This window comes from Micromesistius poutassou, assembly GCF_964030765.1.
Source record: "Micromesistius poutassou genome assembly, chromosome: 15".
NCBI lineage: Eukaryota > Metazoa > Chordata > Actinopteri > Gadiformes > Gadidae > Micromesistius > Micromesistius poutassou.
Window position 1 is genome coordinate 8,591,368 of NC_140285.1, and position 16,138 is coordinate 8,607,505.

The 16,138-nt window shown below is 41.2% G+C and overlaps 1 protein-coding gene across 1 annotated transcript; it reads right to left on the bottom strand.

Annotated features, from left to right (window-relative positions):
• Positions 1-5,643: 5,643 nt before the first annotated feature.
• On the bottom strand, positions 5,644-10,003 carry LOC311360243 (trypsin; the record flags this gene model as incomplete). Its single annotated transcript, XM_084480348.1, has 5 exons — positions 5,644-5,811; positions 6,246-6,503; positions 7,156-7,294; positions 7,967-8,126; positions 9,961-10,003. 5 exons carry the CDS (start codon positions 10,001-10,003, stop codon positions 5,644-5,646), a joined length of 768 nt encoding a protein of 255 aa, XP_084336474.1.
• Positions 10,004-16,138: the final 6,135 nt, after the last annotated feature.

The following is a 16,138-nucleotide window of genomic DNA, read 5'->3' on the forward strand; positions in this document are numbered from 1 at the left end:
TGGTAACACAATGATAATATATAAATCATGAAGACACACATAATAAGAATGATGCATTAAAAGCCTGGATATTCTTCTGCGTCCAGCCAGTCGCTGTCACCTGACCCACCCCCCCCCGCCCCATTGGCCCTGTTTCCATGACAGCTTTCAGAATGTCCCCTCCAAATCCCACTCACATTTTGATGGGAGTGACCATGGCCTGTTCCAAGTGGTGTCACCAAGGCTCAGATAGAAAACCTACTTAGATGAATCATCATTTTTTTAATAGACATTACAGACGTTTCCCCTGCCCTTTTTCTCACAGAATATCCGCCTTGCAGCGCCTTTGATTTGTGCTATTTGACTTGTTCTGTTTTGCGTTGCACTACCATTAGTGCATATAATGTCCCTCCAGGGATGAATAAAACACTCACCTAATCCTGACCGTAATTGATGCTATTCAATAGTTATTGTTCAATTTCTTCAAACAACTGCCCCACTGTATGCTCCCCCATAAAGACATCGGCGTGGGTGGGGTGTCTCTGGTGCTTTGGTTCCTGCGCGGCATGTTATCCACATTGGGACGCGTGAGAAACTCAACCACAACGGCCACCGTGACGCAGTGGGAGTTATGACAGCCGAGGCTCATGTTTCCTCCTGTCGTGTTACGCTTTTGTTGTTGTTTTTATGACCCACCCAACCACCTACAATGTTTGCACTTAGACGAACCAACGCAGACGGGGAGCAGACGGGGAGTAGACAGGAGAGAGTAAAGTGTTTAATTAACGTGCTTCGGGAAAAGGACAGGCCTTTTATTTTAGGAAACGTGACAAGCGTCCGAATTGTTCGGAGACGTGCCGTCAACTCCGGCGCACTCAGAACTTTATTTGGGATTTGCCTTCCGTTCATCTTGTCTCTACAGATCATCTCCCAATCTCTCTTTCTGACTCCTCACTATCCTCTCTTTCTTCTTCTCTATCTCTCTCTCTTTCTGTCTCTCTCTTTCTTTCTTTTGTCCTCTCTCCACGCTTTCCTCTCACTATCATCTCTCCATCTTTCTTTCTTTTCTTTTACATGCTTAATGAGTCCAAAGAATATTTGAATATTTGAACCATTCCTAGATTTGAAATGTTCCTTGATCACAGATGAAGCAGCAGTTATTGATTTTGATAACTGCTGTGTGTGTGTGTGTGTGTGTGTGTGTGTGCATGTTTGCCTCTGTGATGAGCTGGTGTGGGCTGGTGTGAGGGTGTTGAGTTATGGAGCTGCAGAGCCACAAGGCTCGTTATCAGCCATGAAGCTTCTATCTCTTTGATGGCGGTCCTAAGTGAGGAGACGTTATTAAAGTGCTCTACTTTCTGCTCGTCCTCCAAGAGGTGGGAAGAAGATACATTTGAGTGCTTGAAAGGGACAGCGGACATGGGGACGGAAAGAAGAAGAGGAAATTGAAAAGGGCTGTTTGGAATCCGCATTATATTTGTAAGGCCCAGAGCAGAGATTGTGTTATTGAATGCATTCAACCGAGTCACAAGCTACATCCTTCACAAAATCTAAAACGCTGTAATTTCCCCCCTGAATATTCATCTTTATCTAGCCTGTCATCAGAGATTCTCTCTTCCTCTTCCTCCGTACAGAAGCAATTTCAGACCATTTAAATTGGACATTTTACAAACCATTATGTATCACCTAACAGATCCTCGCTTGCTCTAATTGGCTCCTGAGCAGATGTCTGTTTTGTTGCCGGGTTGGCCCGTTACATAAGTTAATGGTCCACACCTGAATGTTGTTTTACATAACAAGAGAAACCTGACACCGTACAAATCTCAACTCAATCTGCAGTCAGTTTCTCACAAAGTGGAGAATCTGTTATCTCTTTGTTAGGGAATCATTTAAAAAAGCAAGATGTGTGAGCCCGGCAACACAATCTGAATGATAACATCATCTTTACGTAAACATGACCCCATTTCTGGATCATTTCCCTCCCTCCCTTCACCCAGAAGCATTTCACAGGCTCTATTAACGTCAGTGGTTTTTAATCTACATCTTTGCTCCATCGATTGTGGATCACTAAAGCTCGCAGGACATGGTGGAGGAGCTATTCGTCTCCATTTAGTTCATGATGAAGAGAGGAAACAAATGGTCCCTTTTCCCCACTCATGGATTTTGGTAACTAAGTGTGCCAAATAATGAGATAAAGGCCAATTTAAACACTCCTTTTTCAACCCGCATATTTGACTTGTTCTCTAAGTCACCCAATGGCTCAGATTGAATCAGGTTCCACCTCGCCTGCCGCAGAGGACTTCGGGGACAGACTTTGTACAAGGGAAGCACGCTGAGGGAAAATGCCGTGACGGCGGCGGTGAATATTCTCATCCATCTAACCTCCTGCTTCACTTGTATCAGTTACGGCGGTCATGCTTCCTTTTGGATATATATAAGTTTTCTAATGTCTGTGCCTCCAAGCCAATCGATTCATCTCCGGCTGCAGCTGCTGAGCCAGCGCTTGCATATTTAAAGCCCTTCTCAACGTCCCAGATTCATGGGGGGGAGGCCTTCTGGCTGGGGCCTGATATGTCAAAGACTAACGGATACATTTAGGGAGAAATATGGAGTGCTTGTGTTTCCCGAGGCTCCCCAGACACAAAGAAATGGAGGGAGAAGAAAGAAGGGAAGAATAGAACGTCTCGGGGCAAAACTGAATGGCTCCTTGGTTTCGGAGGAGACGGCAAATATAGCAAGTCACGTTTCCGCCGCTCCTCTCCTGTCATGCCACGGGGGGGGGGGGGAACCCAGGACGCTGAATTACCCCGCACTAAATGAGGCTGCACTGCCTCTATAAATACAATGACAGAGTGGAGTAGATGACTGAATGAGGCTCCTTTCAATCTCTCAAGAGAGAGAGAGGTTTGTATAAATATATATATATATATACCTTTTGTAAGTGAGATGAGTATGTTTGTGTGTGCGTGTGTATGTGTTTCTTTATGAGGAGTTTTTTGTGTGTGTGTATATATATATATAGAGAGAGAGAGAGAGAGAGAGAGAGAGAGAGAGAGAGAGAGAGAGAGAGAGAGAGAGAGAGAGAGAGAGAGAGGAGAAAGAGAGAGAGAGGAGAAAGAGAGGGAGATAGACAGAATGCAATTAAGATGGGTTTTGTACCTTTTTGATTATAAAAACAATTGAGCAGGGGAGGTGAAGGAGGAGGCCTAGATGGAGCAAGACTGGAGCAAGGCTGTGTTTCTACTTGACTTGTTTGTTCTTTTATGATTAAAGGCCCTCTAGTGGATTGAGAAAATCAGTTTTGACTCGAAGTTGCTACTCCTTCAAATAATTTCTTCAGATTTGCAATCAAAGTTGGGGTAATGTATTCTACACAATGCAGGTGGCTCTTCAAGCATTTCAATGCATTTGCTTCAAACAAAGAATGTAATTGATTTAATAAAGTTTTTTTTACTGAGGATCAACAAATATGTAAAGGCAGGACTAGGGGCTTTAAAACCGGGGTTGAAATACTGTGTGCTGACGGAGGATTGCCAGCAGGTGTGTAGAGCATGTGAGATGAATGGATGATGAGACTGGCGCTAAGGCGCCAACTAGGTGGCAGAAGTGGACGGCGTGACACCGTCATGTTGCATGTACAAACAATTAACTTAAAAGACTGTACATTTTGTTATTATAATTGACAGTTTAACTGTCAGTTATAATAACAATATTAGTTTGTTATCGTCCACTGTATTGCCAACAGCCAATCAAACAATATTTAATATTATATTATTTTAAAATGTTAAAAAACGATACAACCATGTATTTAAAAAAAATCCAAATCACTTGGGAGCGAACGTCCACGCAATACATAGTCTGTGCACGCCAGAATCCATACTAAACCGTTCAACAACATGCCCACACACACACAAATAGCAAGACCATTTCCTCATGTGAGCCTGGTCCACATGGGGACCGGTTGACATAATAACAAAACAGAGATCCCCGTTTCACACGACCCCCGCCTGTGGAACCAGGGCTATAAAAGCCACGGCGGAACATCAATCACGCCGGCCGTGCAGACACACCCACGGTCGGAGCGACGCAAAGCTAAGGCTCCTGCAATCCGAGAGCCCTCTAAAGTAGGACATCAACTATTCATTCTGTTGTGAGGCGCCTGGGCCTAGTGGGGTGTGATGCGGCCTGTACTGATTTCACATGGCCAGCTTAGGTTCCCACTCCCCCTCCTCCTCCTCCTCCTTGTACCGTCTTACTGGAATCATGTCTGGCCAGAGCCGGCTGAGCTCATCAAAAACAGCTCAGCTGCTGGACTTTTTTTTATAAATCACTGGTTGTGACGACACTCATCCTGGAGGTCACGGTAGTATTCACTGTGATCCACTAGCGTCGATAGGCAGTGAAGACCAGCCAGTGTCCATGCTGTTGGTATTGGTGTTGTGAATTTCCATGACAAGATGGAGCCAAGAAATCACCAAATCAGCCTCAGAATGTATTGGTAGTAATTTATTATATAAAACGAGGAAAAAAACACAGTTCCTATACATTGTACAACAAACACACACCACAAGGGTGCTTGTTTTTGAGTAGTGACTGCATACATGTCACTACTAATCCATACAATAAACAAAACCAGCAAAAATTGGCAGAAATCCTTTACTTAGTAAAATTTGTTTGGGTAATAGACATGCACCAACGTACAAAGGGTGAAATGTTGTTACGTCGAACGACTATCATGTATCCTCATCTTCTTCATCCCCACGTCAGTAGAGATGCATGGCCACAATGGCACCGCCTGGGAAGGCAACTTTTTGGACTAATATGGACCAAAGCTCTGTGCATGATGTGTTGCTGTTGTTGTTTACTGTGTATGTACTTCTTGTTGATGACGATGTTGTGATGGACTGGTGATAAATCCATTTTAGAAGTGCTTAAGGAGCAACTGTGTTTTAAGATGTGAGAAGAGTGACATTTTGTTAATGATTATTGAAAAGATTGAAAGATGATATATACATCCAGTATATATACAGTGTATATATATATGTCTGTACATAAATATATATATATATATATATATGTATGTGGGAAGGTTGTTATGCAGTCTTTGATATTCCAGTCATGTTGGTTGGAGTATTTGAGAAGCAAAATACCATCCCAAACCCATGGGCTACCCTAGTAAATACTTCATTTGTTAGAGAGTCTTTGTATTCTAAGCACCAACAAATGCATCCCAAAAATGATTTACGGGGTAGATGAAAGTGAAAGAAAACCCAAAGGAAAACATGTGTTTTTGAACATCCCAAGAAATGCCTGCATAGTTATGTACCACAGCATGTCAATATATAGCATTATAAGGGTAAATATGGCACTTAAGGGATATTTGATCATATATATATTCATTCATAAATACATGAATTCATCATTCATGTATATATATATATATATATACAATTGTCTACTAATTCATCAAACAACTTTATCAAGTCATTTCAGAAAAGCTTCAACGATTTGCTACACCTGATAAAAATTGAAGTTTAAATATGCAACACATAAATGAAGGGAATGAATTATACTAAAACCCCCAAAAAAGGCTAAATTAAAATCGGGAGACCTGAAGTTAAGATGTCTTGAACTGCTTCAAGTTCCTGATCAAAAGAACGGTTTCTAATACTTGCATCTGCTGTAGTAGTTGAAGATGGTGCGGTCTATCCATCTGCGGTATTTTGCCACAGCGGTGTAGACTCCAGGGAACTTGGCTTTGGCACACCCATTACCCCAGGAGACAATGCCATACAGCCTGCCTTCACACACCAGCGGCCCACCGGAGTCTCCCTGGAACAGCGGAAAACCCCCGGGGTTAGACAAGTCGCCCAGGCTCTTTACACTCCAACTACACCCAGTTGGGAAAGGTTAAAGGTGACATATTATACCACCAGGTGTGAGTGTGATTAGCCATTACAAGCCGTTCTTCTGACATCACAAGTGGGTGTGTGCACCTAGATGTGTGCTGGATAGATCAGCTTACCAAGTGGACTGTAGCAAACGTTGCTCATCTATCCGTCATAAGTCTAGGTGGACACGCCCACTTGTGATTTCAGCTAATCATACTCACACCTGGTGGTATAATACGTCACCTTTAAAGCGCAAAATATGCAATGGCAGACATGGGAATACGAAGGACAGGACTATAATCAACAACAGCCCATGATACATCCCACTGGAATATGACACAATGGAGCAACATTTGTCGTCTTGATCAGCCTCACCTTACAGGCATCCTTCCCGCCAGAACTGAACCCGGCGCACAGCATTTGGTCTGTGATGTTCCCCCCGTAAGAGGCGCTGCTGTTGCACCTCTCCACCGACACCATGGGCAGCTTGACGGTCCGGAGGATGGAGGGGACCTCTGCCCCTGTGAAGCCCCAGCCAGAAACCCGGCACAGCCGGCCCTCAGCCACACTGGAGCCCTGCATGGGCAGCGGGACAATGGCCACGTAGCTGTTGAGGTTCACGGGCGCCTTCAACTGGAGAGAGAGAGAGAGAAGGGCAGAGAGAGAGGCAGAGAGAGAGACAGGGAGAGAGAGACAGAGAGAGAAGCAGAGAGAGAGGAGAGAGAGAAGGAGAGAGAGACAGAGAGAGAGGCAGAGAGAGTGACAGAGACAGAGAGAGAGGCAGAGAGAGACAGAGACAGGGAGAGAGGCAGAGAGAGTGACAGAGACAGAGAGAGAGGCAGAGAGAGAGGAAGAGAGAGAGACAGAGAAAGAGGCAGAGAGAGAAGCAGAGAGAGAGGCACAGGGAGAGAGACACAGAGAGATAGGCAGAGAGAGAGGCACAGAGAGAGATAGAGAGACAGACAGAGAGAGAGGCAGAGAGAGAAGCAGAGAGAGAGGCACAGGGAGAGAGAAAGAGAGAGACAGCGAGAGAGAGGCAGAGATAGAGGCAGAGGGAGAGAGGTAGAGAGAGGCAGAGAGAGGCACACAGAGAGAGACAGACAGAGACAGATACAGAGACAGAGACAGAAAGAGAGAGATGGTGGAGAGACACACAGGACGGTGAGCAAGGGAGTTACTCCTGCTGACTTGCTTGACCCAAGTTTAGCTTAACAACAACAACAAATAGACATTTATTTTGCCAGACATATTCTGCATCATCGCTGTTTCTTGGCTCCTCGTGTACCTTTATGAGCATGATGTCGTTGTTGTTCTGTCCGTTGTAGTCGGGGTGTGGTATCAACAGCTGGGGTATATTGAACTGCTCTGTCCCCTCGTACACAGACAGGGAGTAATCTCCCGCCACTATCAACATGTTATCTGCCCTGAGGAAAAACCCAAAGAAGCGCTGAAGTCAGGACAAGCGTTCAGAACCTCCAAAAGGCCGTTCCTGTTGTCTTTGGTCAGTTGATGACATTCGAATAACCTTTTTTGACACCTAATAATGTGTTATTTACGTTGTTTATCCCCTTCCCAGCCATAAGGACACTCGTGTTTCATAAGTATGTCATCAATTAGCCGCCATAGTCGTCAGGCGCTTCAGTCAAATTCCAGGGCATTGGGTGTTTCACCCTTGCACAATGCATCCCATTGTCAGGGCTTGTATCGCTTTCCCTCGGCCTTGATAAGTTACAGTAATTACAAATGTGATATGGGTAAGCACTCGTCCAAGTGTGCCAATTATTCACCTGCACACATGCAGAGATATCAAGTTGAGGACACCTTGAGTCCTCCTCAACCATTTTGTAGTTCTTGAAAAACACTCAAATATAAACTCCAACAGAATTCAGAGAATCCACAAAATGGCAAAAGATAAGGAGACCATCTTCATCTCACCCGTTGTAGACATCGATTGTTGAAAGGTGTGTCATGGAAAATGAAGCACCTCAAAAAATTGTGCGTCTCAAACTGTGGTTGTGGATGAGTCTACTCTGTGGCGTTTCTTGCTGTAATACAGCACATCACAAGCCACAGCTTAGACCTCGACGTGAACTCACCCAATATCACAGTGGGCCGCTGTGAGCACCCAGTATTTGTTGACCAGTGACCCGCCGCAAAGGTGTCGCCCCCGGGCCGTCTGGATGGAGACGATGTACTTGATGGAGTTCTGAGTGGGGACGTAGCCGCCCACTATCCGGCCCTCGATCGAAGCGTGGCCTGGCGTTGGGAAAGGCAACACACATAAAACACAGATGATACTTATTTTGAATTGTCTTGAACTGCCTGACGGCACAACCACAGAGCAATGTCAATCAATGTATTCTCTGGCTTCCTACACAGTTCATACAGTAGCAGGCAAGACCACACCATGGGTCCAGATACCCTGATATACATATCAATTACACTCAGACAGACAGACGGACGGACAGATGATTAGAAAGACAGACAGATTGACTGACAGATAAACAAACAGACTGACAGACAGATAAGCAGAAAGACAGACAGACAGACAGCCAGACAGGCTGACAGATAAACAGATTGATTGATTGACAGGCGAAACGATAGTGATAGATAGATAGATAGATAGATAGATAGATAGATAGATAGATAGATAGAGATAGCTGGGGCAATACAAAATGCAGTATTACGACTACTACGAAAATATTTTATATAGAAGTATAACAAAATATAAAAAACAACAAATAGTTATTAAAAGGATGGAATGGAATATATTCCCGCTTTACATTTTGTTGTTGATTTTAGGTTTTTCTTCACTACGTCCTGTCTGTGATCTATTAAGCTGATCTTAAATCATTGTATAATTCTTCCAAGGTAAGGTCCATCAAAGGCTACCTCCTTATGTTTGCTCTGTGTATTATATTATATTATATTGTCTCTTATTCTCCATTGTATCTATCCTCAGAACTTGCTATCAACGTGGTACGACAACATGGATAACACAGTACACTCATGCTACTGGTCTGAAGGCTTTGTCCCTAACTCTCCCTTCCAGACACCCGAGAGGACTGAACGAAGACCCTCCATTCTCATATTTTGATCCCAGGCTATAATTACCTTAAGGGAGAAAGAATAGGTAACCCTATACATGATGGGCTCCATCACTTGGGTGTGTGCGCCCCACACAAACAAGAGAAAGGGACATTTGGTTGGCATTATGCAACTGTCCATCAAAGCCCTAATTGAATCTCCAGGGATTGAAAAAGACTAAATGACAATGTAACTTTGAGAAGTATACCGCCTGGTAGTGGGAAATGGACACTGTGCAAAACAATACTAACAATGAGTAGACAAACTGTGATTTCAATTCATAGTATTACCTCCATATTCTGAAAACATGTTTGGAGAGGCTACATGGAAAAATATACTAAATGATGTAAACTTAAACTTTTCCTCTTTAGCATCCTTGAAAATAATACAGACTCAATATTAGTAAGTATGTCATAAATATATGTTTATCATATCTACATCAAATTCAAGTTGTTATTATGAGGAAACTTCCATTAATATTCTGAGTCTATTGTGTATAAACGATTGCCAGTTCAACATTCACATTCCCTTTCTTGAACCAAACTGATTGTATCTGCCCTCCTTTACACTCTTTTCTTTGAGCGTGGTCCAGGACAAGCTCAGCCAAGACTAATCAAAACATAGTCCGAGTCAGCAGGAACCCAGGGGTGTCCTGCCAAGGAGTCGTCTCACAGGACTTCAGAAGCAAGAGCCGGTTTGAGTGGCCCACAAAGCAGGAGCTGATAACAGTATTAAGGTCACACCAACACACTGTGAAGTACTTATAGTACGTATACTGTTATACACCCCAAAACATTCATAAAGCATAAATCATATTCAATATTCTCTCACCAGTTAAGCTTTTACAGTTTATTATTATCCAGTCCTGCCGGCGTACCCCATCACCAACACAGAACGCTGCACTCTTCCACGACCACATCTGAGTTACGGAAGTGCTAAACTGGGTCACCAAAGAAAGAACCAGCACACATGTGATTAACAGTCAATAAAGAGGCATACTTACAGCTGACGGCCAGCCCACACAGTAGGAAAGAAGACAGGTCCATGGTGAGGCGACGGGGGTCGGCGGCACGCTGCTGTGTCGCACGGAGAGAGGGAGAGAGTCTTCCCCTGAATGCGACCAGCGGTCTAATCCTAAGGGCTAGATCTCACCTGCACTCTCGGGTTTCTCATAGTTCCTATTTCCGTTTCCATGGTCACCTTGTGTCCTCCCTTGAACAATATATAATTGAAGCGCGTCACAGCAACCCCCTCCAACCTCCAACATCCAGGCCCCCCCTTCATCAAATATACAAATAAATAAATACATTTGGTCACCTTTGTTTATGTAGTGTCAAATGTTTCAGTGATTTTGAAACTTTGATGAGACAAAAAATATATATTTTTTAATATTGGAGCTTTTGTGCAACAACTCAGTAAAAGATCTACCGGAGGAAGATTCCCCCCGGACCCCCCCCCACCCCACCCCCATTACTGTATATATAGCTTACTATATATACAGTATATATTTAAGAATTTATGAAAATTGAGAAAGGGGTTCGATAACCCCCACCCCCCACCCCAAGTAGGATTTGGCTTAGGGTCCCCTGAAGGTCAGACGTGGCCCTGAACGTCCCTGTACTCTTTGTGACCTGCAGGGCTGGCGCGTTGCCGCTGATACTCAAGATGAACCACGTCTCACCATCTTTGTTTTCCACACGAGTCACCGATGCCACTGCTCAGCTCGACAGGGCGTGGGACTCCCTGGTCCTGTGTCTCCCCATCCCTCCACCCAGCAGCAGAGTGTCTCGGCAGGCCGTGGGTGTCTCTGGTTATCGCTGGGTCCTGCCTGGCCCTCCCTGACTCTCCATGTGTTGATATGTCTCAAGAATGCAGCCTGATGGATAAAATAAGTAATAATTTTTTGTCTCTTTTTGTTATTCTCTGACCAGATCAAATATCTTATAGTAAATAGTAATATATTTATTGTGTACAGCGCTTTTCAAAAGAGAATAAAATACAAACATTCCCAAATAGCAGCATTGAAATCGTTTTTATAAATAACTGTTACAATTGGGACTGAATGCTAAGAAAATATGTAGAAGATAACATAATAACAAAAATAAAATATGTTACTCAAAGGAAATACACAAAGAGCATTATAATTATTCAATATACACATATAAATATAAATAGTAGACAAACATAAACTTAACTTTAAACTATACATAAACTATATAATTTCAAACGTTAAAAGTACTTTGATTAATTAATTTAAATTACTTTAATGTACAGTTATATAATGAATGGTAAGTCCTGACTCCTATCCGAAGTCCGATATATATTATTCAACAGCCTTTTGATCAACGAGATAAGATTTTAAAACTGCCCACGTGGCTCATAAAAATCAAGTAGTTTCCAATGCTACCCCTTGGTGGAGCCCCTGCAACACAAACTAACAATGCAGATTTTAGATAAATAAATAATTCGACTTATTTGTATTTGTAAATATACTGTATGCAAATACCAAAGTATAATAAGAATAATAATAAAAAGTGTAATAAGAATGATTGTAAAGAGGTAGAAGAAAAATGATGACGATGATGATGATGATGATGATGATGATAATACTACTACTACGACTACTACTTAAAATAATAATACTAATAACAATATGCATTAATAATACAAATAGAAAAAATAAAGAAAATATAAGAGGTTAAATCTTGTTGGCATTTGCAATATTATCTACAAAGCTTCCTACTGACACGATTCAGAGGGAAGTAAAGTGGTAATAGGGAGTAGGCCTTTTTAACCGTTTCAAATGTAGGCCTACTCACAAAGTGACGGTAGCCTACTTCTTGTTAAAATATATTTAAAATATTATATGAAAAATAAACATTTCCATTGCCCCCAGGTGGATGTATTGTATCGAGATTGTAGTACACAGCATCGACTTGTGCAAACAAGCACACATAGGTTAAAAAGTTTGAAATTGTTGACGTAAAGAATAAAATGTGAGTGAGAAATGATGCTGGATCAAGGGAATAGGTTTTCACTCCATCAATGTGACACTGGTTTGTGTAGCCTATGTATAGTAGATTGGAGACTTGGATCTTACTTGTCCTATTTCTCTGACAAGAATAAAACGACAGGTAATGTGACTCCAACTGTTGTTTTTCTTTCTTTCAAATAAAAAACAGGACACCAAATTACCTGAATGTAAATGCAGTAATGGTGAAAATGCAGTAGGCCTACACTCAAATTGCTTGTTATGTTATGCTACTAAATATAGAGTAGGCCTAATGGATGTAGCAATTGACCTGTCGCTAAGTCCGGCCCCTCTCATTACCATGACGAACTCGGAAAAACAAACCAGACTTGATAACAAAAACATATGGAAAAATGTCAGCTGACAGTATATCAAAGCAGGTTTTGGAGAAGTTTTGGGCGTAAAATGATTTAATTTCTTCCAGGATCAATCGAAAGGGACTACATTACGCTATGGAGGGATAGCCTATATTTAAAACTTTAAAATACATACAGAAGGTAACAAGCTTAAATTCAGTTGGTATTCCGGCCTGCCGCACAGTCTGATCCACATTACACACTTTTTCTTGTCCCGTTGTGGCTTGGGAAAAGGGATGAAATATACCCCATTCTGCAGTCTCTCGGGATACCGACTGTCCGTGTTACATGTACCCCAAGCACATCGTTTGACCATGTTTTTTCTTTTACACAAACAACATAAATCTACCATTAAATTGTTACATTATGCCTCCTCCCTGTTGTTTTCAATGGAGTTGTCCGAGCCGATGTCCGAGTAGGCTATAGTTGAGACTGGAATGTCATTGGCTCATCTGCGTTCTAAGGGCGGAACTTAGCAACAGGTAAATTATAGCGAGTGTTCATTCGTTGATGTATTATTGTTAGTTGCAGTTCCATTATAAAACGGGTGGCTTAAATCAAGCGATCTTATTGGTTCCTAACTGTTGTATAATGAACACAGCTATGACGCCCATTCAGTTTACAGAGTTCCGTATCACTCCGCGCCTAACTTGAACTGTTGTTTATTTATATATATGAAAGCAATAGCATAGTTCACTGAAGCCTAAAAATATGTTGATTGATGGAGAGGGTGGAAATGTTGTAAAGCAATAGGCACACGGTGAATGAACTGCTCGATAGTAGGCTAGGCTTAATTGCCGGCGAACCAAGCTACAGTCTCTAGTCTTCTCTCTGAAGGACGCTACAGTGCGATGCATAGCAACCGCCACGCACTTTGCAGGCAGAGAGGAGGGACTACATTTTTGTATTCGTTAAAAAAATGCTTTTCCGACTTTCTCGTTTTTTCAAAATTGAGGGTGTCTATGACTTTAATTTCGCCATACTTACGTAACCGTTTCATAAAAGCAATAGATCACTTCAGTCAGTGAAATGTGCTATACCACAGTTAAGGGGGTCGCCTTCCCTCTGCTGCGCGTCGGGACAGACAACGCCCCTTAACCAGTGGCGGAGCCAGAGGGGGGGCCGGGGGTGGCACTATAGTGGCACTGGCCACCCCTGGAACCTGATTGGCCACCCCAGTATGAAGGTATTGTTATTATTGTAGCAAAAGTCTCGAGCATGCGTACACTAAAGTCACAAATGTGTAACAGTAAATTTGAAGTCGTAAATATTTATGTTGCATGTGTACACTAAAGTCACAAATGTGTAACAGTAAAGTTGAAGTCGTAAATATTTATGTTGCATGTGTACACTAAAGTCACAAATGTGTAACAGTAAAGTTGAAGTTGTGAATATTTTTTCTACCATTGTCAACACAAAATAGGGGCTACGAGTTCACAAGTCCTTTGTTACAGGTGCACAAATCCTATCCTGTATGGGGTGCCGTTTGTAAAAATTCGGTTACATTTTTTTAGCTGATACATTTTCAACATTTAGCTCACTTTCCTCACATTTAGCGCATTTTCCTCACATTTGAGACAGAAATTCATGTAAAACAACACGTTATATGTAATTTTCAACAATATGTTCAAATGTAAAAAATCCATGTTAAAAATTATGTATAAATGTTATATCTAAATGTAAATGTTAAATCTAAATGTAAATGTTAAATCTAAATGTAAATGTTAAATCTAAATGTAAATGTTAAATCTAAATGTTACATTTATATCTAAATGTTAAATGTTAAATCTAAATCTAAATGTTATATCTAAATCTAAATCTTAAATTCATATCTAAATGTTAAATGTTAAATCTAAATGTTAAATCTAAATCTAAATGTTATATCTAAATCTAAATCTTAAATTCATATGTAAATGTTAAATGTTAAATCTAAATGTTAAATCTAAATGTAAATGTTAAATCTAAATGTTAAATCTAAATGTTATATCTAAATCTAAATCTTAAATTCATATCTAAATGTTAAATGTTAAATCTAAATGTAAATGTTAAATCTAAATCTAAATATAAATGTTAAATGTTAAATCTAAATGTTAAATGTTAAATCTAAATGTTAAATCTAAATGGGTCGCCAAGTGTAAAGCTAAATGTTTAGAAAATATTCAAATCCCCAAAGAAACCACGCCCACTGCAGTGGCTTCAAATCGTGCGGCAACGATCGCACGGCCCCGCCCCCCTCCCCCGGACTTGTGGTGAAAGGCAGGCGGGCATGGCCGGTTCTCTAAGAGTCCTAGACATCGAACGGGCGGTTATTGCAGCTGTACGGGCTGCACTCCAGGGTGTTGCTCCCCCGGTCCGTTCGATGTCTAGGACTCTAGAGAACCGGCCATGCCCGCCTGCCTTTCACCACAAGTCCGGGGGAGGGGGGCGGGGCCGTGCGATCGTTGCCGCGCGATTTGAAGCCACTGCAGTGGGCGTGGTTTCCTTGGGGATTTGAATATTTTCTAAACATTTAGCTTTACACTTGGCGACCCATTTAGATTTAACATTTAGATTTAACATTTAACATTTAGATTTAAGATTTAACATTTAGATTTAGATTTAACATTTCGATTTAGATTTAACATTTCGATTTAACATTTAACATTTAGATATAGATTTAACATTTAGATTTAATATTTAACATTTAGATTTATATACAACATTTAGATTTAGATTTAAGATTTAGATTTAGATTTAACATTTAGATTTAACATTTAACATTTAGATATAAATGTAACATTTAGATTTAGATTTAACATTTACATTTAGATTTAACATTTAGATTTAGATATAACATTTAGATTTAGATATAACTTTTATATATAATTTTTAACATGGATTTTTTACATTTGAACATATTGTTGAAAATTACATATAACGTGTTGTTTTACATGAATTTCTGTCTCAAATGTGAGGAAAATGCGCTAAATGTGACGAAAGTGAGCTAAATGTTGAAAATGTATCAGCTAAAAAATTGTAACCGAATTTTTACAAACGGCACCCCATAATCCTGTGCATCACAACTTCAAAGAGTCATGCACTTGCCACTTTTGCTACAATCATCGCAGCGCAGTTGGTGCAAAACACATTTGCACACCCGTGTTTCATAATCTGAGAACGTGCACAACATTTGTGCATTCGTAACCCAAATGTGAACTTATGCATCAGAAGTTGCAAATCTGTGAAATATTTCCTCACAAATAAAATTATATAGATCGCTATGTTCATTGAGCATTTTAATGAGCGAGCACAAGTCCATCGATACAACTGCTCGAATCTGCTGCTACAAGTCTCAGCTGTTGTTTTTCCTGCGGGTACTTATGCTACACGTCTAGGTGGTACATGTGTAGCAAAAGTGATTTGTATCCGTATGACGCAGAGCGTCCGTGGGCGGGACAAAATTGCAGCATAAACCAATGAAAGTCGCCGGCAGGGGGTGCACTTTTCAAACTACACTGGGACCTATCCAAGCAAACTCTTTCTCTTTCTGGAGTCTTGAAAGAAGAGAATAGGGCATCCTACGACGGAGGTGGGTATTTTACATTATGTCAAATGAAATGACTTAGTTAAACTGAATTCCCCCCAAATGATTGCATCAACATGCCGCAAGTGTCATTCAATGTATTTTGATGGTCGCCATAATATATAATAATATGTATAATATATAAGTTCAGAAATGACTCGGATACTGCGCAAAAGTGGGTGATTTGTGTTATGGTGGGTCACTCTAGTCATGTGCCGCCCATCAGCCGACA